General features: G+C 43.6%; 1 protein-coding gene across 6 annotated transcripts in view; it reads left to right on the forward strand.

The window, feature by feature from the left end:
• KCNAB2 (potassium voltage-gated channel subfamily A regulatory beta subunit 2) overlaps window positions 1–22,413 on the forward strand; it is a 99,555-nt gene that overhangs the window by 49,497 nt on the left and 27,645 nt on the right. For 4 of the 6 annotated variants that reach the window (XM_018552665.1, XM_018552680.1, XM_018552648.1 and 1 more), the window contains 3 exons: window positions 9,042–9,085; window positions 11,192–11,229; window positions 19,301–19,380. In XM_018552665.1, coding sequence (XP_018408167.1) covers window positions 9,042–9,085; window positions 11,192–11,229; window positions 19,301–19,380 — 162 coding nt within the window. Of the gene's footprint in view, window positions 1–1,192; window positions 1,405–9,041; window positions 9,086–11,191; window positions 11,230–19,300; window positions 19,381–22,413 lie in introns of those variants that run through there. The other 2 variants (XM_018552641.1, XM_018552672.1) reach the window with 1 other exon arrangement.

The following is a 22,413-nucleotide window of genomic DNA, read 5'->3' on the forward strand; positions in this document are numbered from 1 at the left end:
TGTGTAATATATATACTTTTTTTTCCTCCAGCATAATATTGTGATACTGTGTCCCCCTGTTTCCTCTGCTCCCTAGGCAACTTCCCATGCCGCCTTCTCCTAGTCACGTCCCTGCTTCAATAACATGTTGTTTGATAACATCTACAACCTCCCGACTCACCACGAGCTGAAATACATCTCTGTGTTTCACCTATTGCTTTGGCCAGCGTCCAGAGTGATAAAAATACAACCGAAGCCCAGATCCAGTTACACCATTTAACCAGTTAGGATCTTGTGACTTTTTACACTTTTTGTACTTGTCATGCCAGTTTTTCCTGCTACCTGTCCTGACTTCCACTCTGTCACACCATGAAAATGTCATTTTCGGAAGGTACCCCTCATTAATTTTGTAATATTGCAAAACATCGGCAGGTAATTAGGGAGTTTAGTGCCTGGGGACAATAGCCGTCCTTCTCTAATCATCCAGTAGAAGACAGCACCGAGCATTTCCCTTTTACTTAATAATGAATTGCTGAGTTCCGTGCAGTTGGCTGGCCACCTAATTGACTTAAAGAAGCTTGTGAGCCGAGGAGTATCACTAGAGGTGCTGTGTGCTCTCTCCACTGCAGAGGTCGACTGGGCTATCCAAGGAGGAGAAGCGAACAGTATGCAAGCCCGTTTAACTCTCCTGCAAGCCAGACTCCGAGCAGTTAATGTGCCTTTCCCGGGGAAGTTTACTCTGCTTACCTGACTTTAACCTCCTGTTTTGTTAAGAGAAGCTGTCGGCAATTTTTTGATTTTTTTTTTTTGTTATAATTTTTTTACATTTTTATTTTAATTTTCTTTTCTTTTTTAATTCAGTTCTTTTTTTATTATTATTCCTTTTTTTTTGTTTGAAATTGCTTTCCTTTACAGCAAGCACCATCACGATGTAAATGGTACAGTATCGGGAATGTTTTTTTGTTTTTATTTTCCTTGGAGCACTTTGGTTTGAAAGAGATTAAAGGAGCTTTTTTTCTGAAGATCAGATAATACCGTATAATATCCGTTGCCTGGGTTAAGGTTGCTGCTGGCTTTTAGCAACAAAGCAGAGTCTACGCAAGGGATTTTTTTACCATTTTATTCTTTTTTTTTTGGCCAGAAGGCCACTGTGGAAAATCGACCATCGCAGATCCATAAGGAACTGGGGACCGTGGAGCGCTAAAGGGGCGACATGCAGGTTTCGTTTGCTTGCTCGGAGCACGGTTTAAAAACTCGGAGCGCGGAGGATAGGCTGAACAGGCAAAATGTCAGTAGCCCGAGCCTGGCAGCGCGGACGAAATTCCGGGCGGTGGCCATGGTCGCTCGGAGCCTGGGACATCTGTCGGTGCAAAATGTTCCAAGCCCTAGCGAAGCCAGCTTACGTCAGCCCGGGATGAAGTATAGGTATGGCACAGGGAGGAGGGGGTGACAGTATTGTCACATTGCCCATCCAGTCTTATATCTGTGTGTTCATTTGTCGGCTATCGGGTTAACAAATGCTACGGACCCGGCAGGGGTCCCGGGGATCATCCTGTGTGTTGTGTTCAGGCTCCGGCATGACTTTTGGCTTTAAATAGACATTACACATACGTTACATTGCCGGCTGTATGGGGGAAAATGCAGAGACACAATCTGTGCATGGCATCCAGTGCGGGATTCTCAATAATATGCTAAATCTAGGATCATGAAGATTAGAGAGCTGGAAATTGTGCCGTCCTTCATTTTTATGTTTGCAGATGGATGCATTGCTGCATCTGTGTGGGGTTTCCAATCATTTTTCGAGACTTGTTTATTTAACTTTGAAAGTATAGATACCAAACTTGTTGCTGAAAATACCATTTGTATTTTTTCCATTCAGTTTAGAGATATACACTGCTCTGTCTGGCAGGGGCTGCAGACCTGATTTTTCTCTGCTGCAGTTCAGTAACACTTAGGCCAGGTTCACACCTGGGCGATCCGTGACCACGCGGCAATCATGCACAAAATTGCGCGGATGGCTGCACAGTCACAGAGTCGGACACCACCGCTGATCGATCTGGCAGTGCCATTATTTTCTAATGGCACCCCAGTCACGCCAGGCACATCGTGCGGTTTCCTGCCATGATTCCGCCTGTGCAATCGCGCACGGTTGCGATTGAAATAGCAGATGTTACCCCGTTGAAATCAGTGTGGGCGCACACGATCACGTGGGCCAGGTACGCACGTCCTCAGATCACCCAAGTTTGCACCAGCCCTCACAGGTCATATCCCTCCCTGTGACTGGACACAGTGAGGCTGGTATCACACCTAGGCGATGGAGCCACTGGGCTGTTTTCGGCAGTTTTTATTGCGTGATTTTGCTTTGAAAAGCAATGAATAGAGATGTCTATGGGACCACAACCGCCTGAAAATAGCTCCTGCACTTTTTTGCATGACAGGCAATTTCGGCCACTCGATGTAACGCAAAGGTGTGAACAGGTCCCATTGACTTCAAGGTGTGAACCTAGCCTTAACAAGAAAGAAGCAGACTCATGAATGCATCTCTATGTCACTCTACTCTATCCTCCTGCCAGCATGCTTCTTGCACCGCAGTACAACTGAGTTGCTTCTTGTGTTGCCTCTTTCTCCCCCATTCTGAGCTCTGCTGCGCAGGGACTGATACCGAGTCCGATTTAGGTACTTACTGTACACTGCATTCATTAAAGTGTAAGTAAAACCATGTTTTCTAGTTTTTGAAGAAAGTGGAGAAGGATTAGAACTCCTGTCTGGTTTTTACTGCTACCTGCGGGGTGCCGTTATACTCTGCTGCTACATACGGTTTCACCAGACAGCTAGTGAGGGAGAATCTGCAATGGAGCACTGATAGCAAGAAAATCTCAGATGTCTTCTAGCCTTCGCTTACTCTACTAAAGAAAAGCATTTTTTTATTTCTCTGTTGATTTTTTGAGAGGTTTCCTCACTTCTCTCTTGTCTGGTAAACGATCATCAGGACAGGAAATGAGACAAAACCTCTTAAACGGAGCCCTGGATAGCAGTAAAAAACCTGACAGAGGTCCTAAGCCTTCCCATGTCTATCCAAAGCTAAGAAAATAGAACGTAAGAAAGGTTTTCTTAAAGCAGAGGTAGCAAGTAGTGAATTTAAACATCCTAAAATATAGATCTATAATCCATTTGGTCTTTTTTTACTTTCCTCTTGATACAGGTTCACTTTAGGTACTCCTAAGGGTAATCCATAGCAACAGGGAGCATATAATCTTGGCTTGGCTGAACATGTACGTTTATGCCTATAGAGGGGAGTGACACTTTTTTTTTGTACTTTGAGGTGTTTATAGGCAAGCTGTGACCTTATGGCAAGATCAGGCTGAACATTTCTCAATTGAGCTGCTGTCATAGGTCTTCAGCCTAAAGTACACCAATATAATTTGGAACTGAAAAGCATTATGGCATTTTTAATATTCCTAGGGTGTTATGTGATCATGTATTAGACATGAGTGTCTTCAGTTTGTATAGTACAGTTTTAGAAATGGATTGTAGACAAAAATGATTGCTCATACACATGCACAGCATTTAAATGAATAAGAGTAAACGCCTTTAAGTAAAGAAAATAATTTGCACCAACAAGACTAGCAACACTGTGAGATATGACAAGCCCCCCTCTAGACAGACACTGCTAAAGGAAAATGTGGACCTCATCTGGTAAAGCGTCAACTGGTCCTTATATTTGAGGACTTCCTGGTGCTTCCAGGTATCAGATTATTGCAAAGCGCCCCAAGATCCCTACAATCCAGCTAAGCTCCAGCATGTCCCTCCTGTTGTCCTCAGGACAAAAAGTGAATGGAAATTTATAATTTTAGAGTTGTCACCAGAACAGGAGGGGAGGGGTGTGGAGACTAATGCCAAAGGGGGGATTTTCCCTGACTCACTTGTCTCGCTTCCGGTTATCTCTTGGGAACAGGAGATGAGGCAAAATATCCCCAGTGGGGGAACAGGCAGCAGTAATATAAATGTGTGTGTATATATATATATGTATGTATGTATGTATATATATATATGTATGTATATATTTATATATATATATTCTAACCCTTGACCATTATATCCAAAAACCAGAAAGGGGTCTGGTGCTCCACTTTAGCAAAATAGTTGTGGAGAACATACAGTGTTTGCACATGTGTACTCTACTGAGACAATAATCCAGTCCATGAATGTCCATGATGCAATAAACCTTTGGCCTGCATGAACATTCACACTTGGTAATACCCCTAAAAAAAGGCTCATTTTCAGAACAAGTAGTAGTAGCCAGCCGTGTGCTCACTTTTTTCATGTTGTGCAGAAAAGTGATGTGTAAAATGCTGAGTATTTCCATAAAAGATGGTGTCCATATAAGTCCTAACCCAGTACATTTGGTTAACTGTGCTCCTCATATTCCCTATGGGGAGATTATGGACAATCCTATCTGTATAGAGATTTATTTTACTTATCTCTTTAGCTCCAACACAGACACTGGTCCTGGAACCAGCTGATGGCCTAATGTTCCTGCCACAGTCCTAAACAAAGCAGAGCCATTTTAGCTGGAGGCCAATTAACCTACCAGTGTGTTTTTGGGTTATGGGTGTAAAGCATCACCGGCAGTGGAAACCCATGCCCATTCATACTCTATGCAGATGATATCCACCAATGGCATTTTTCCTTCCTTTCTGTAATAATTCAGACAATATCAGGATTTGAGGTTTGACAAACGTGAATATTTATATCGGAGACATTTCGGATAAAATATTCATCCCAACCAGTCACAGCTGTCTGGACTATTTATCATGCTATATACTATATCTTTTGAAGAAGTGAGTGCCAATTCCTCCTGGATCACACAGGTACGTTTAATACTGAAGTGTCCTGAAGATAGATTCGGGTAATTTTCCAGCGAATACATTATCATATATTAGGTCACCGTAGTACTGGGGGGGATCATTAGTTATTACTGTATATGTTCATAAATTTTAGGCTGTTATATTCATTGAGCATTGCTGTACTTGTAAGCAGAGTGGGCACCTAAAGTCCTGCCCCTAATAAGAAATCCCCACCCTTATCTCCTCAACTACACCTAGACTTGACCCATTGCCAGAGCACTGTCCCTCTCCAGGCAATTCAGATATGGATACAGGTGGTCTGGTAATACTATGCCATGTACATATAAGTGGCATAATATATTATAATGGGTAAAGGTATTTTGCTTTACATAGGTGACTTCTTGTCTTATTATCCGAGGCCCGCCATTCTTAACGAGGGGTTGCCATACCTTTTTGAAGGTATGAAGATCGAATGAACTGGACTTTATTGAACCTGATACCAAAGTGGATAAATCGACTTATCGGGATCTATTTTTAACCAATTTGCAGTGCCATTCGCCCTACAAATCTTTCTGAAAGTTCATTTTGCGCAAATAGCCGCAAAAAAGGAACGCTTTTAGATACAATTTATTTTCAGGTGGAATGTATGTAATGTAATTCTGCATTTTGGCCACTAAGTAGAGCTGATGAGCAAGGGTGGCTACACAAGACCCTGCAAGTGAAAGGCACCACCCTAAGGGCCAGATCGCACCATATCCTGTGTGTTCCGGCACAGTTCGAGGCCGGAACGCACCGGATCACAAAAATGAAGCTGAGACGCTTTCTGGGGCTGAAGGGGGCCCTTAATCGCACTCCAGAGTGTGGCCCGGATTAATTTATGTGATCCAGTGCGTTCAGGCCTCGACCCATGGCAGAACGCACCGGATATGGTGTGACTGGGCCCTAAAACAGGATATCAGGGCCAGAACTTAGGGGTCCAGCTGATTCTGCAGGAAATTTAAACTTTTAACATAAACGAGCAGCATCCATTGTAAGTGATTCCATCAGCATTTTATATAGCTTTAAAACCGTTTGACTTTAAGTTGAGCATGGACACCACACACGTTACAATCTGTTCAAATCTAATATAACACATCTCCAGATTGTCCCATCAGCATTTAATAACGGGGTTCACCAGTTGTAATTGAATACTTTGGATCTTATGTAACCTTGAACTAATTCAGATTTCCAAAAGGTTCACCCTAAGCTCTGTAGATTTCACGGTCCAGTTGTAACGCAACCATCTTAACTACACTTTGTAGTATCTCTTTTTAGTCCATTGACAGATGAGTGGGAATTTATTACACAATGTGGATGTTTACATTGGGGCAGATATAGAATACCCCCATTTTTATCTGTACAACAAACGTTCTTCTCTCCTTTTTTTTTTTAAGCAGTACAGTACCTGTTTCTGTCTTTATATGAGCTTCCTACTGTTCCCGGTGCAGCATGATGTACACTGGGAGTGTGGGCAGCTAACCAATCAGGTTCATGATAGTGCACTGGGAGCTAGCTAGTAAATGATATGGCACAGGGCTGACTCCATCATTGGAGCAAGGCTTCTTCACTATCCAATCACAGGCTGGGGGTTGTCCTTGACCAAGCTGCATTTCTTTTACTGCACTGAAGAAAAGTGAGGTCAGAATCTTAGCCGTGCTCTCTTACAGGCATTTCTAGATTAGAAAACTTGGCCATCAAATTGGCAAACAAGTTTACACTTATACATTCCAGCTGTGATCTTATCTTTTTGTCTTTTCACTTTCTTACCTGAATCCATGTTGATATCAGAGGGGAATCCGAGAACTGTGCTTTAATCGTAGCGTTGCATACGTCTGCCTGTGCTGTAGTTTTTGCCTCAGTAACACTGCAGGATTTTTAGTGTATGTAACTCGGAGAGAGAACCTAGAAGACCTCTTCACATCTGCTCATGTTTTATGCCTGAAGGACATAATTAAACTCTGTGAAGAACATGTGTAGTGCGGAGGAGCAGGCTTTGCTTCTCATTTAACCTCTGGCAGCTTGGAGAGGAAAAGGGGATTGGGCGGCGTAATCTGATGATTCCGGTTAATACATTGATAGACGTAACATCAAGCATCTGTCTGTTGCAAAAATACTACCTTGTACCCCTCTTAGACAGCCTCGCTTTTAAGCAGGAAAAGTGGAGGTGTTGCCCAGAATAGCCAAAAGGATTAGAGCAAATGGAACTGGGTCTTTGGGAGGGAGGGTGGGAGGGAGGTTATTGATGTTTTTGTTATTTTTGATTTGTCTTTTTGATACCAGTGTGCTGTGTGTATAATTATCCATATCAATGCTAACTCAAAGCCTAATTTAATGACTTAAATCACTACCTGCCCTCTAGTATATATGGAGGACTCTGTTCGATAATTTGACCAGAATTCCTAGTTTCCACCAAATACTACCAGCAGACGTACAATGCCCAATATTGGTGTCACAATCATCACATAATGTAAAATAAACACTTAAGCTATGAGTGTTGCAGAAAACCAAATTTTCATGATAATTTTGTGGTGGGGGGCTGTAAAGAATAAGAGAAACGTTGGACTCACTGTTGCTTTTTAACACTATACAGTCTAATGGTTTAGCTTCTTCGTGTTTCAAGCAGAACTTCAGCTCACCTGATGGCATTGAAGGCTTGTAATGTACCTGGCCAAGAGGTCTCAGTAGACTATAGAGCAGATAGTGATATTGTGAATATTTATAAATATTTTATCACAGTACTGTATAGGCCGTTTTGACTTGACATGGGAGTGGCCTAATCTCTCACAAGATTTGATTGTTCAGTACTTGTGTATAGCCAGGTCTGGATTTTGACATTGCCAAACCTCTGAATAGCTCATGGTAAATGGGAATGGCCATATGGCGTTCACACAGATGTGGTTATCATATGACCAGATTTCCATACTTTCTGTGTCTATACCTGGGGGGGTTGTCAGGTTTGCCATAAACATTTGGTTTTCATAACCAGATGTAAATTGACTACCTTTGTGGGCATTTGTTTATGGGCACCTGTAGTTCTCATTCTGTGACTCACAGCTGGCATTGATCAATTTGTAGGTAAGATATAGCAAGTCTGGTTTGACTTTTAGCAGTGTATGGGGAGTTGGACGATTTGAGCCTGAAATGGGATATTGTTGTATAGGCAGGAAGGACAATTGTGAATGGCAAATGTTAGAATCTCCCCTCTGATATCTGCTGCATGATGCACAAGGCTTTATGGTACAGTATGGTATTGAACATAGTACAGCGTACTCCTTTTAAATTGAAAAGGAAAGGTTGGGTATATTTGCTTAAGATATATCAACTGTGCCAGTGGTTCTTTACTGCTGGCAATTGTCGAACATTACCAGGTATCAAGCCTACATTTTGCAATGCCCAGGTAGCTGTTGGTTGGTATTGTGCTCTTGCAGCCTGATGCTCAGGGTATATATCCTGCCATTTCCCAATTTGCATGGAGTGTGCGTGTGCTCTGCATGTGTTTTGCGTGCTCCTTCCAGCGGTGCTCTTTCTCAGTGCAAAGCCAAACATCCAAAATGTTGTCCTAATGTGTTTTTTTTATGACTATTCTTTAATGGAGGCTCGATTTATAAGATCCTTTCGAGCTGGATCCTACGCATGTAGGTCATTGCTCTTCCTAAGGCTTTTAGGAATATGTTAAGTAAATAGCGAAAACTGAACTTTAGGCATGTATTAAAAAAAAAAGAAGGAAAGAAAAACTGTTTAAATGCATTTACATGGAACTGGCATAAGTACCTGAATGTGTCTTTTAATGCCCACACAGCAGCGCTGAGACTAGGAGAGGGTGTTTTAGCACTGGAGCATCAGTTTCTTGGGCGTAGGAACATTCTTGGTATAGAGCGAGCACAGTTAATGACTTATCAGTGTGTTGCTGATTGTTTTCTTGTCTAGTCAGCAGGTTCTGGGTGACGGGTGACCACTTTATTCCTTAACTGTAACCAAAAGTGGTGTCACTCCTCTTGCTGTGCCATCTGTGCGAGTCACAAAAGTAGCTGGGCATATTCACCAAGCCTTCAGCAGATAACACTGTTGACGTATGTGTATTTCAGCTGCATGTATAGCGCTTTGCCCGGAGCTCAGCTTTAAACTGCATTTGTTGATTTAACTGTTTCAGTAACCGCTTTGCTCTTTATTTTTCAGAAACCTGGGAAAGTCCGGCCTAAGAGTGTCCTGCCTTGGCTTAGGTAAGTGACACCAGTTATATGTTGAATGCATGATGTGCCATTTATGACCATGCAAAGCAATGAAACAGATCCACTTTATAGCAGGACCCTACAACTGCTTGTATCTGCTTTCTCTTTGCTCACCCGATGCTCATTTTCCCGCCTGGAGGGAGTAGAAGAAGCCCTGTGTAAACTTATAGTTGACCATAGTCAGAGCTTAAAAAGGGCACTGGTGCCGGAGCGGCCAATCACTGAGCATCAGGACTGTCACATGGGAGGAAGGGGTATTTCTCATGGCTTCCAGTACCCGAGCAGAGCAGCATAGAGGATCCAGCCATGAGTGAACCTGCTGCTTCCCCCTTAATGGGGCTAAGCACAGGTTCACATTAAAACGTTTTGTTTATCATGAAATCATAATAATAGTCCATTGGAGCTCTGGTATCAGTATATAATATATGTACTAATATAGTGATATCACCAAAAAGTTCTTCTTTTTTTTCACAAAAACATCCCAGCCCCCACCTTCCTAGCCCCTAAACACAACTTAGTCATTGTCCCTGCAGCTTATACTCACCTTTTACTTCACGCCTCTGTTGGTACACTTACCCGTCTACATCTACCTTACCTACAACAGCTCTGACTTCAGTGTACCTTACCCGTTCTGGAGGAGCAATGTGCCCAGTGCAGGGCTAAGGTCCTTTAGCACCCAAGACCAAGGTGCACCCATCCCTTTGAGCTGCCAACTTCTGCAGCAGCATAGGTAGCAGGTCCTGTCCTTTTTGCAGTTCCTTTGTCTGCTGAAGTGCCCAAGGAGAGACAGTCTCTTCAACTTACCTGTTTGTCTGGCCCTCAGTCCGGCCCTGACCCTTTTACTTTGCCCTTCATGAGCAAAGGAATGGTTCTCTTTAAAGACCAGATAGGTGTTAAAACAGCATTGTATGTGGCAGATAATAGATGTTTCCATCCCCCCACCCACCCACCTACCTCTATTCAAGCTTGGCTTCTCCATTTTTACATAAATGGCCTCTTTCACACCTCTTTTAAACCAGTCCTCCTCCCTGTCTAGGATGCGTACTTGACTGTCTTCAAAGGAGTGAGCTTTTTCCTTTAGATGTAGGTACACTGCCGAATCCTGACCAGAGGGTTTTGCTCTTCTATGCTGTGCCATACGCTGGTGTAGCTGCTGTTTTGTTTCACCGACATACAATTCTGAGCACTCCTCACTGCACTGGACATATACAATGCTGTTTTAATACCTCTCTCTGGGCAGGTTAATAACACCTCCTAGACTCGAATTATGCAAATGCAATCAACACCTGGTTGTGACTAGCAGACTATGGATTGGAGCAACATTGACCATATTTATTCCCAGAAAATGTTTGTACAAGTCATTCTGAATTGAGAAAGCTGGTTGGATGACCAGTGAAACGTCTTCAAGAAAAATACAGCAAGTCCAGTTGCCTTGACCTTTTTTTTTTAAAGATATACCATGACCTGGATGAATAAGAACCTCCACAGACACACAAGGAAGATGTAACATGACACTCAAGGACTACAATAAAATAAAAAGAGATTGTGCCCAAAAATCATGTTAAAAAAAATGTGCACAGATTGTTCAGTCCGTTTTGTTAGGTGTGGAAAATGCTGCTTGCCTTCAGGGCCCACTTAGAACCCCATTGACTGTCCTCTGTAATCTTCTTCCCTTTTGCTCCTGCGGTTGTCTGCACATCAGAAAAATTCCCCATTGAAGTTGAAGTTACCAACACATAACTCAAGCAGAGACAGGGTAAGGATTAATGGGAGGTGATTGATGGAGGAACTTCACACAGGTCAACCCTCAAAAGGAAACTTCTGAGAATAGTAGAACTTTACAAGCTTGGTGGTCTAACCCCAATCCACCTACAATTAAATCATTTGTTGTGTTTGGGTTTCCATATAAGTTGTAAATGCATCCAGTACATGTAAGTCTTTGTGTTTGAGCTTGTTGTTTTCTATACAATATTACAGTATATAAGGTACCTTTGTTGATGAGGAGGGTCTTTGAGTTGACCTTGGTGTGTCTGGCATGCCAAGGATTCACCGAAGCCTTCTGCTCTTCTTGACTCTATCCTTTCTGTGTGTTTAAAGGAACATGGGTGACATTTGGAGGTCAGATCACCGATGAGGTAAGATGTATATCCAGTTTATAAATAACATTTGGCACATACGTGGCAGCTGTTAAGAAAAGTAATTTGGGCTAAGTAAGTCGTGCGGCATGCCTGTGTTTGTGTACATCTGTCTGCTCTCCATCAGGATGACCTATTTTTTGGGACTTGCGGGTGGGTGGTCTAATCCAAGACTTTGAAGATTCTGGGACATTTTTCTGTTGATGTTGCACTGTGATTGTCGGGATATGACAAAATTAAATTCAACTCGGTTCCCATTGCATCTCTCCCCATAGTACAGCAGGGACACCTCCTGGTATTTTATGAAATGTTGGCTTTAAATCAGCGGTCCAGCCAATGGACATGCAAATGGGCAGCTATGTTGACATGCTAAGGCAATGATTAGCCTGAAACTCCAGCAAAAACTTTTCCTTATTTTCGACAGCTTGTAGAAAGTTTAGAACCCTCTGCAGGTTTTTAGGATTGTCTTTGTCCTTATTGGTGTTGTGGTCAATTGAATAGAAAGAATGGAAGAGATTAGAAGACTGCTTATTATATTGCAGATAATACATAGGGAGCCTTAAAGTTAACCTGAACTATAAGAAATATGGTGGCTCTCATTGCTGACTTTTCCTTCTGAAAGTGCTAGCTGCCTGGCTTTCATACTGCACCTCTGGCTTTGGTATTTTCTGAATGGTTTTACTGTGGAGTTCCAGGCATATTATTGACCTAGCATACCAACAAGTATGCAGATCAGTAGATAAGACTTCACTGGCTGCTTGCCTTTTCCAGCTCAGTGACTCAAACTGAAGTCAGAGACGGCTAAGCAACTAGTGTTTTCAAAGGGGTTGGCCATGGACATGCTTCTGTCAGTATATGGTTTCCTCTAAGGTTTCCCAGATTTCTAAAGGAGAAATGAGCCCACCCCATCGGTACTTTGTTGGGGTCGCCTCGTGACTCCACGAGATGTTGAAAGGTGATGCGAGGAATCTGACACTGCACTGTTGCCCTTCTGTTGTCTTGTACCAGTCTTGCCACTCTCCGTTCTGCCCTAACATTGACTAGTCGCTGACGGCCACAATTCGCACGTTCAGACCCAGATTTTCGGCTGACAGTCCGGTCTTTAAACACTTTAACAACAGCTGCTCTTGAACACTTAACGAATTCTGCTGTTTTGCTGATACTCGCTCCGAGCGCCAACAATCATCCCACGTTCAAAGGCTGTTAAATCGCGTTGTTTCCCCGTATCTTCAGAAAAAAATCACTTCTGCTGTCGTGGTAAACAACCTGCTTCCCTATTTATAATGGTATTGGTCTGGCCCTCTAGCAACTTCAGCGTGAAATTATAGCTAATTTGCCTACAAACATCAGGTGGTCATAATAATCTGGCCACTCAGTGTAGAATCCAGTGGGGGTCCAGTCCGCAGTCCTTCCCAATATAGGATAAACTATCAAGGTCACTTTTAAAGAGACTGTTATTTTGCCCATTCAGCCAAGGGGCAGAGTCTCTTGAAAGCCCACTGACTTATACTCGCCTTTACTACACAACGCCATCCTTCTGCTCCTCCGTCTGAGCTGCTGTGAAATAGTGCTTTTAAGTATGGGGAGAGCATGTGACCTGCTCCTAGGAGAGAGTGCTCAGGGCTGAGCAGCCAGTCCCAAGACCTAGAAACGAGACACATGGGTTGTAAGAGCCAACGCCATCCAATATGGAGCTTACACATGGTTAGGACTATAGGGGAACGGAGTGGCGGGGGAACACGGAGTGGACAGAGTCCCTTAAAAGACCTGTTTGGTTGGAACTATGGGAGCTGCCATTGCTTGTTTTTCGAAAGGCAAACATTGGAACAGTTTTTGTTTTAAACCTTGAGATCCTGGAAATCCTGAATTTTGGGGTCAGCGATGACTGCTCCCAGAGTTTCCCGTCATTCTGGCCCTCCAACATAAAGGCAACATGTGGTCTTCTGGGTGGAGTAAAAGGTACAGCCATTAACCTGGCTGGGCCAGGCAGATAATCATACGACCATGCACACAGCGGAACACTTGGCCGAGTCTTTAGCAGTTTAAATATTTATGCAGCTTTGTGCTGATCGTTTTGTTTCTAGTAAGGCCCACAAAGGGAGGATTTGCTTGCTCGGCAGCAGAGGCAGCTGGCAGGATTCCCTTAGAGCAGGGCAGACCTGGAGTTTGATCTGCACCATTCTGGACCTGAATAATAATATCCAGACTTTCTTTATTAGAAAGCTCTCTTATTTTGATGCTAATGTCCTAATATCCTGTTGGTTGAGCAAGTTAGATGACTAAACTTGATCTTCGATTTAGAGGCTTTTTCACATATTGGTCTAACTGCTGATTTGCACATGGTGTGCTGCGAGGGGGAGGGATGAGCAGTGACACAAAGTTTGAGGGTGTCTGTCTATGTACATATGTGCTAAAGCCCAAACGGTTTTTTTTTTTCCTTTTGGATAAAGCAGGGAAAGGCTAGAACTTCTGCTGGGTTCTTAGAGCTGTGTCCCTGCTGACAAGTAAGTCTTTAAATGCTGCCTGTATCACCATAGAGGACATTTATCTTCTCTTCCTGTTTTATCTGACACCAGCCACTTGAACAGGAAGTGAGAGAATACAGTGGTACCTCAGTTCACGAACTTAATTCGTTCCACGATTCTGGTCGCAAACCAAATTGGTCTCAAACCAAATGAAACTGTGATCAGACCGCAATTTAGACTAGAGGAAGCCACGACCATGTGTCAGAGCAGGGAAGATGGCTGCGGTTGTGTTCGTCACCCGATGCAGAGTTCGCAAACGGAAGCAAAATGTTGCCGGACTTCCTTTTCGCGAACCGAATTGTTCGCGAACAGAAGCGTTCGTGAACCGAGGTACCACTGTATCTGATTAAGGAAGAAAGGCAGCAGTGCAAACTTAATTGCCCCTTTATCAACATGCTAATGACAGTTTTTACCCTTTCCAGCCCTTTAAAAGTTCGTAATGCTTAAAAGCATCACATGGTGTTCCCGATCATGTGACCTGTGTGATTAGCTGTCACAGGGATCACCTGATCTGGAGCCTGCTTCCAATTATAGACCGTGGCCGGGGGCTGTCGGTGACAGCACGGTCACTGTGCTGGGGGCACAGAGGGATCCCTTTTCCAGCACAAACAAGGGATGTCGGCTGTACGCCTACAGTATATGTGACATCTCTGTATTTAAAGCCCACTTCCGTGCTGCGATATATATACATACAGACAACGTAAAAGGATTGAATAAAACTTTCTGTTTTCATTACAAATTTTATTTTCGACCCAGTGATTGTATCACTGGGTCTCTTTGTTTCTGTGTGCAATGCAGGCACATCATGGCTGGTGGGAGGGACCGGCAGGGTGCTGTACATGCTGGGTGTGCCCAAGAGCCCTCAACCCTGATGGAAGCAGTGGGTTGGATCTTGGGAGGAATCATGCAAATATCAAAAAGCCTTGGTGGGTAAATGTCAGTCAGGAGGAATGGGGGTTCCTACGCAGACTGCTTTTGCATGCCGACCACCCTAGGTAACACCCACATGTGATGCTGATCCTCCATGATTGGAAGAACTGAAATCTAATTGCTGGAAGGGGGGGCGGGGCCAGGGACATTTGAGCTAGGAAACAAAGCACTAGATGATGCTGGACATCAGCCAGGACATGAGGCGGGCTCTATCTGATTTGCATATCTAATCTAATGCATATTGTGAGAAGCTCACAGTGTGTAATGAAATCAGAGTAAGCCATTTCAGTGTTGGTGATGGGAGATCACATGACACATGGCAAGAATTACCTTGTTTCTGCATGTGTTCCAACTGCTGTAGATTGGCAGTTACGCACAGGGAATTATTAGTCTGCAGCTTATCATAATTTTGCTTCACTCCAAAATAAATAAATATTAAAAGGCTTAAAGGAAATTGGGTTATTTCACAAGATTAAATCAGACACCTTACTTGTTCTCTTTGCAATAGCTAATGCATAACCTAGGCCATAATACCCTGAGAAATGTTGTCTGCCCGCAACGCATTGTACTGATTCCCAGCACACTTTACAGTACAAAACTTCACACACAGTATTGTTTGTATTTACTTATACAAAGCAAGCAGAGAGAGCATTCTACATCCACCCACTATGTCTACCAATTCCTTGGCATGTTTCACCCCTCCTATCAGGGCATAGTCATATATAGTGGATGAAACGCGTCATTGGAACCAGGATGTGTAGTCCTGGACATCAAGTTTAAAACTAATTATGAGTATGTCGGACGGGCTATGCTCCAGAAACTCTCAGTCCCAGATATACACAGGGTGGGTATACTGGGTGTTGACCATATGAGCCCTCCTCCACTCCATAGATAAGTCATACAGACAGAAGGTCGCACTGCCGGTAACATCACTCCGAATCAACTTTATTACACAAGCGCACGGTGCCGTCCATGCCTAGACATCACTCCTCTGGTGTGTTTCACTTATATGGGCTTAATCGTACAGACTAATGATGAGATCTGCCAGCACAGTACAGATAGGGTTAATTATGGTAAACATGAACTCCCCAGCCCCCTTCAACTTTGAAGTTTACAGAAAAGAGCTATTTTTAAATATTTAAGTTCTACAATGTAAATAGGAACATGGAATAAATATATAGTAGGTGTTATCCCAGTTTGGCGACAAAGTGGAAATACCCTTTAAGCCTATTGTCAGCCTGCGGCGTGGTGTATATTGTGTCCTGGCAGCGGTTTGGGGCATTGTGCTCAGCACAAAGTCGGGATGATTTTGCAAGATTACAGCAGAATTTAATTCTGCGACAACTGGATTACATAACTAGGACAAAATGTATTCTCAATAACAAACATCCAGATCACTCATCCGAAGCGATTGAAAATTACGATGAGCCGGTTTCATCTTACATGGGAGATCAGTTTACTGAGAGAAAGCATTCAAATTATCCGCTAGGGCCTTTATCACATTACCCGCGTGCGTGTATGAGCGCTCTGCATGCATCAAAGGAGACATTATCGGTACTCTGCATTCCTAATTGAAAATCAGGCAATAGAAATTTACAGAGGGGAAATGGCCTGCTTATCCCGGAAATCTCCTTTCTATACAGGTATTTCTATAGCCTGACGCCCCCCCCCCCCCCTATGGAAATCCCCCTACAGCCTGGGAACACCATCTTCCATGTCTTGTAAATATGCGGTTGATGTGGTCTTACCTCTCCATTTATGTGCAGTTGTGCAGTACAGAGTCGTTTGACCATTGGGATGCCCATCGTCAGAGTCTTTTTGTTTGTTTGTACTTTTAGAGCTAGTTAGAACCTCTGTTGGGCCTCTCTGCCAATTCATTGGCTTCCATCTGATGTCTCTCTCGTCCGTTCCCCCCACTGGCTTTCATCCCACATTCCTCTCTGCCAATCCCTCCACTGGCTTCAGTCCCATGCCTCTCTCTGCCATTCCCTTCACCAGCTTCCATCAAAGCCCCTCTCTGCCAATCCCTCCACCAGCTCCTATCCCTTGCCCCGCTCTGCCAATCCCTCCACTTGCATCCATCCCCTATCCCTTTCTTCCAGTCCCTCCACTGGCTTCCATCCCATTCCCGTCTTTGCCAATCTCTCCACTGACTTCCATCCAACGCCATTTTCTATCGGTCCCTCCACTGGCTTCCGTCTCACCTTCAATTCTGCCAATCCCTCCACTGGCTTCCATCCCATGCCCCTGTCTGTCAATCCCTCCACTGGCTTCAATCCCATGCCTCTCTCTGCCAATCCCTCTAATGGCTTCAATCCCATGCCAATCCCTCTAATGGCTTCAATCCCATGCCCATCTCTGCCAATCCCTCCACCAGCTTCCATCAAAGCCCCTCTCTGCCAATCTCTTCACTGGATTCCATCTTGTGCCTATCTCTGCCAATACCTTCAACGGCTTCTATCCTGTGCCCTTCTCTTCCAATCCCCACATTGGCATCCATCCCCTATCCCTCTCTTCCAATTCCTCCACTGGCTTGCATCCCATTCCTGTCTCTGCCAATCCCTCCACTGGCTTCCGTCCCACGGCCTTTTCTACCGGTCCCTCCACTGGCTTCCATCCCATGCCCCTCTCCACCTATCCCACCTAGCAAATAAAATCCAAAATACTAACAACAATATGGAAAGCCATCCACAACTCTGCCCCCGGGTACATCACAAAACTCATCTCAAAATAGTACCCCAACTGTTCCCCCCTGCTCCTCCCAAGATCTGCTGCTCACTCACTCCCTCGTTAACTCCTCCCATGGTCACCTCCAGGACTTCTCCAGAGCCTCCTTATCCTTTAGAACTCCCTACCCCAACCTGTCCGCCTCTCTCCTACGCCGACTGCCTTTAGGTGACCCTTGAGAAATCTTCAGGGAAACTTGATCCACCTTTACGAACAACTAAACTATTATTTTCTCAATCAACTCATCCCCTCACAGTTGCTACCTTTTTATATCACTTGCTCCCGCATTTTAGATTGTAAGCTCTCAGGAGCAGATTGTTTCCTTGAGTCCTGTGTGTATTCCTCAGCCTCCTGCAGCACTTGTTTTCTTCTGCCGTGCGGAGGTCATTTTTTTTGTTTATCAGACTCCTGTTCTGCTACATCGACATATTTCACATTTCAATGGTTCTCCTTGTTTTTCACCGGTTCAGGTGTTCTAAATTAAATACAAACTGGAGCTGCGTTTAGTGACTTGGTTACTTCCATGTGACATCGGGACTTGTTTAATAAATTGGTGTAAAGAGCCGTGGCGAGGTGCAGTAACCCAAGTCCAAAGTACGAAGAGTTCTTTCTGATTGGTTACTTCACACTGCTGTTTGCATTAAAGGAAACCTTGCCGACAGACTTCTAAGAAAACTGGTTATTTTACGTCTGGCTTCAACGTGTTCAGAGTCACTGCCCTGGAACATGAATGCAAATGAGAAAATCTGAATGAGGCCAGAACTCTTGGCCTGCATTTTCATTCCGTGTCGCTGCCTCAAGGAATATTTAAAGCCACTGGATCAGCATTGCAGCCATGAACATAGCATTATGAGTAGCGGAGGTCATAAGCTTATATTGTAAAGCACTGCGCAGGCTGTGGGCACTATGTATATCCTGTATTATAATATTAATAGGTGGCAACCTCTATAATAGGAAACTTGTACTGATATAGAATATAGAGGCTGTCACTATCCATGAGCAATTGGAATAGAAACTTTTGAGGTGCATTTATATCCACCAGCCGTCTGCCGGTTCCTAGTTCTAGGTTAAAAATACCACCAGTAAAAAGTCTGCATGCGGTTTGATTGTTCTCCCTGTGTTTCCTCTAGCTACACCCATTTTCTCCCACTGTACAAAAAAGTGGCCTCTTAGGTTCATTGGTTATCTCCGGGACTGTACCTTGGGTGAATATGAGTCTGGTAGGGACCTTAGATAAGGGGTTTCTAGTTTTTAAAAGGAGGTGCAGCTTGTGCCACTTTATACATTTTTGCCCCGCAAAAAATTGCACATATATTTGTTCAATGCGAATGGAGGCAAAAATGGATGTTAGTATATTGACTTTTCAGCTCGAATGTAACTTCAGGTAAATACCACATTCTTCTTTCCTATGCCCCTCAGTGCCATCTAGTGGCCATAATGTGGTATTTACCTGAAATTACATTCGATCTAGAAAGAAAATATACTAACATTCATTTTTGGCTCCATTCGCACAGAACAAATGTACATGCAGTTGTGCAGGTTGAATGGCATCTGCAAAATGTTTATAAATACACCGCAAAGTACAGTAGCCAATTACAGACAATCTGCTCTGGTAGATCGGGGTGGGCAGCTTCAACCCTCCAGCTGTGGAAATACTGCAAATCCCATCATGCATCTGCCCCTGGGAGTTATGTCTGCAGCTGTCTTGCAATGCCTCATGAGACTTGTAGTTCCACAACAGCTGGAGGGCCGGAGTTGCCCACCCTTGTGGTAGATTGATTTGGGCTATGACTGCACTTTGTCAACAGCTATAGTTGCTGTGCTATCATTTATGACATATAGTTTAACTTTCCTCTATGCTAATGAACTGTTTCTGTTGATTTCTGCAGATGGCAGAGCAATTGATGACGCTGGCTTACGACAATGGAATTAACCTTTTTGATACAGCTGAAGTTTACGCTGCAGGAAAGTAAGTAAACGATTGACTTCTGCTGTCTGCCATCAAAGTTTATTTCTTCCAGGTATTGCAGTTCTTGGCAAGGTACAAGAAATACTTGCACACTGTGTGATCTGAATTCTGCTTTATAGCACCAAGGGTCTGTTTTATGAAAACTGGGGATCGGGCCCGGAGGTTAGTAGTGGTAAGCTGGTTTATTCATGAACTCTCACTGGTAAAATGACCTGCATGCATCATCTGGTTGCTTTTTGCAACAACACCATATTGCCCTGCTCATGTGCTCATTTTTATTGGACAGCTCCGGAGCCCTAAGACATTCTGCATCCAAAGGTAGGCATCCATACCTGTACGGGTGTGCAAGTTTGGGTCGGTGTGAAGCCGCATGCAGCCGCATCCGGTCATTGAGTTGAACAGTGCTTGACTCGGCTACATGCAGCAGCTGATCCTCCCGGGCACAGGTTTCTGCACTGACGTGCATGCTGTGGGGCTGTGCTGTTTGGCCTCATTGGAAAGTTTTTCTTTCACTTCCTATCCCAAAGACGCAACACAAAGTGAGAGTTAATCCTCTCAAGGACAGTTGTCACTGGAACAGGTGTCATTATTGGGGAATTTCTCTTTTCCTTCTGTCTTGTCCTGTTTGGATTTCCCATCCGCCTTCTATCCCAATGACAGTTGTAACCAGAACAAATAATTGCTGAATCTATCCAATGAGACAGTATTCGAAATCTTACAGGGGTTCTAACCTTTCCGTGCTCCAGTCCAAACAAAACAAAAGTTTTTTTAGAGCTAGACTAACCTTTCATTCCCCATAAGTCCACAAATTGTCAGAAATAAAATAAGAGGACCCTCAGGCACCTACATGGACCTTCATACACCATCTCAAAGGTCCCAGAAACCCCGAAACTATGTGGGGTAATAAGTTAATTTTTTGGGGTAAACAAAAAGAAAAAAACACATTCATTTATATTGGTGTGAAGACAATGGCTGCCTTCCCCATTAACCAGCACTATGAAATTAAACACATTTTGGACATCACTGTGAAAGGTAATAATTGAGTTATAAATCCTTTTCCAAAAAATCCCTTTGTTCTACTTTTGCAACAGACGGATATCTGCGAGTCTTCATCTCGGTAGAAGAGACGTTATTTATGCTGCAATTTCCTGCCTAAAATAATGTTGAGGCCTAGTTTGGAGATTACCATCTTTAATTCCCCCCTTTCAAATGCTTGTCTGCGTATATTACTTGCTTACGTTATCTGTCCTCGTAGCTTAGCAGTTTTTTCTGTATAACAGATATTAGAGCATTTCCAGTGCAGTCGCATTAAAATTAACAATTTCAAGAAGAATCCTATTGATTCTTTTTAGGAACGGCAATGACGTGGATCTAACCCAGGTCTTCAAGGACAGGGCTTTGATCCCTTTTTTTTAAAACTTTATTTAAATTATTTATATATACGTATGGAGAGGCAGAGAGAGAGAAAACTATGTGTTTGTTCCATATATTGATACAATATAAAAAATAGGTTAAAGCAACACTCCAAAATGAAATAGAAAACAGAATAGAAATACATGCATTGCTTTATATATCAAAATTAATTACATTGAATTTAATCTTTTTTTAATTATTTGACAGTTTGCAGAGATGCTGGGCTTTCTATTGAGAAACTTACATACTTGCATGCCTGTTAGTGGCTTTATGTATCTACTTAAAAGAGAACTATGGGGTAAGTGTTTTTCCCATTAGTTCTCTTAAGCTCAGTATATAGTTCTCCAAAGCTCAGTATATTGCGAGCTTCAGCTCGCGGTATACTGAGACCGCCACAGCCGGGACGGATCCCAACATTACTGTCGAGATCCACCCAGCTGCGTGAATGACAGCTGGCTCTGCCTATCTAGAGGCGGAGCCAGCTGTACCCGTCCCCTCCCCGTCCGTTCCTCCAGTCAGTGCTGGAGGATCGGGGAGGGGGGAATCCATACGGGGAGTGATGACTGACCGTCACTGCTCTCCTCTCTGCAGGGAGATGATTGAGAAGTGAGCGAGCGATGGTATATGTTCGCTCACTTCCCGGTCTATTGAGCCGACGTGTGACAGTTTCATTGTCACACATCGGCTCAAACTATGAGGTTGAGTGATTTTCACTCACCTCATAGTTCTCCTTTAAGTTGCTCTTGTCTCTGTCAGGAGAAAAGGGAGGAGTTCTGTTCCTTATCGATGACAACAACTGATCATTCAGGTGCAGATTTTTAGCATAATGACTGTAAAGTTCGGTATACACAATTATATTTTCTTGATTGGCTGCAAGTTCCGTTTGCCTGAGAATTTTCCAATCTGCTCCTTTGATCTTCTGATCGAGGGATGGCGGGTAGAAAGATGCTGACGGGCACCCCCGCGTCTAGCCTACTTAGGAAAGAGTCTTCAGAAAACAATACTCATTCCAAGTTTATCCAAAACTGAAGACAAGTTTTGGTTGAAGTTGGGCTTTGGAAAAGTGTTAAAGGCAGCACTGAATTTAGTCATGAATATTTAAAATGCATAGATAGTTCAGTGGTCCAGTGGAGACTGGAAACATGTTGCAAGAGACTGCTGCCATTCCAGTCCCTTATCTCAACCCTGTTCCATCCCACAGCAGGTGCCCTTATAAAAGTCTAAAGAGCACAATACCTAAATATTTTTACTGGTGTGAGAGATGAGTGTAACCAGTGAAGTGTTTATCCCTGCAATGTGGGCTCCTTTTGTCAACGTACGAATCATGAGGGACCTCAACTGCGGCACCTCACACCACCAAGGGGCTGCATATAATGTTCTCTATATGTAATACTACAGAATGCTGTCTGCGGACATACTACAGGAGATGGTCAGAGACTGTGGGTATGCTACAAATGTGGTTGGAGACTGGAGGCATTCTTTTCAAATCAATGCTGACTGCCCGGATCCAAATGGCACACTACAAGAATTAAAGGGCCACAAGTTGGGCACCAAGGGCCTGCAGCAATGTGTTAAGCCTTTTAGCAGAACAATTCTTCTTATGTCTAGCCATGGCCTCAT

The sequence above is a fragment of the Nanorana parkeri genome, unplaced genomic scaffold (genome assembly GCF_000935625.1).
Source record: "Nanorana parkeri isolate BGI_ZX_2015 unplaced genomic scaffold, ASM93562v1 scaffold5, whole genome shotgun sequence".
NCBI classification, from domain to species: Eukaryota; Metazoa; Chordata; class Amphibia; order Anura; family Dicroglossidae; genus Nanorana; species Nanorana parkeri.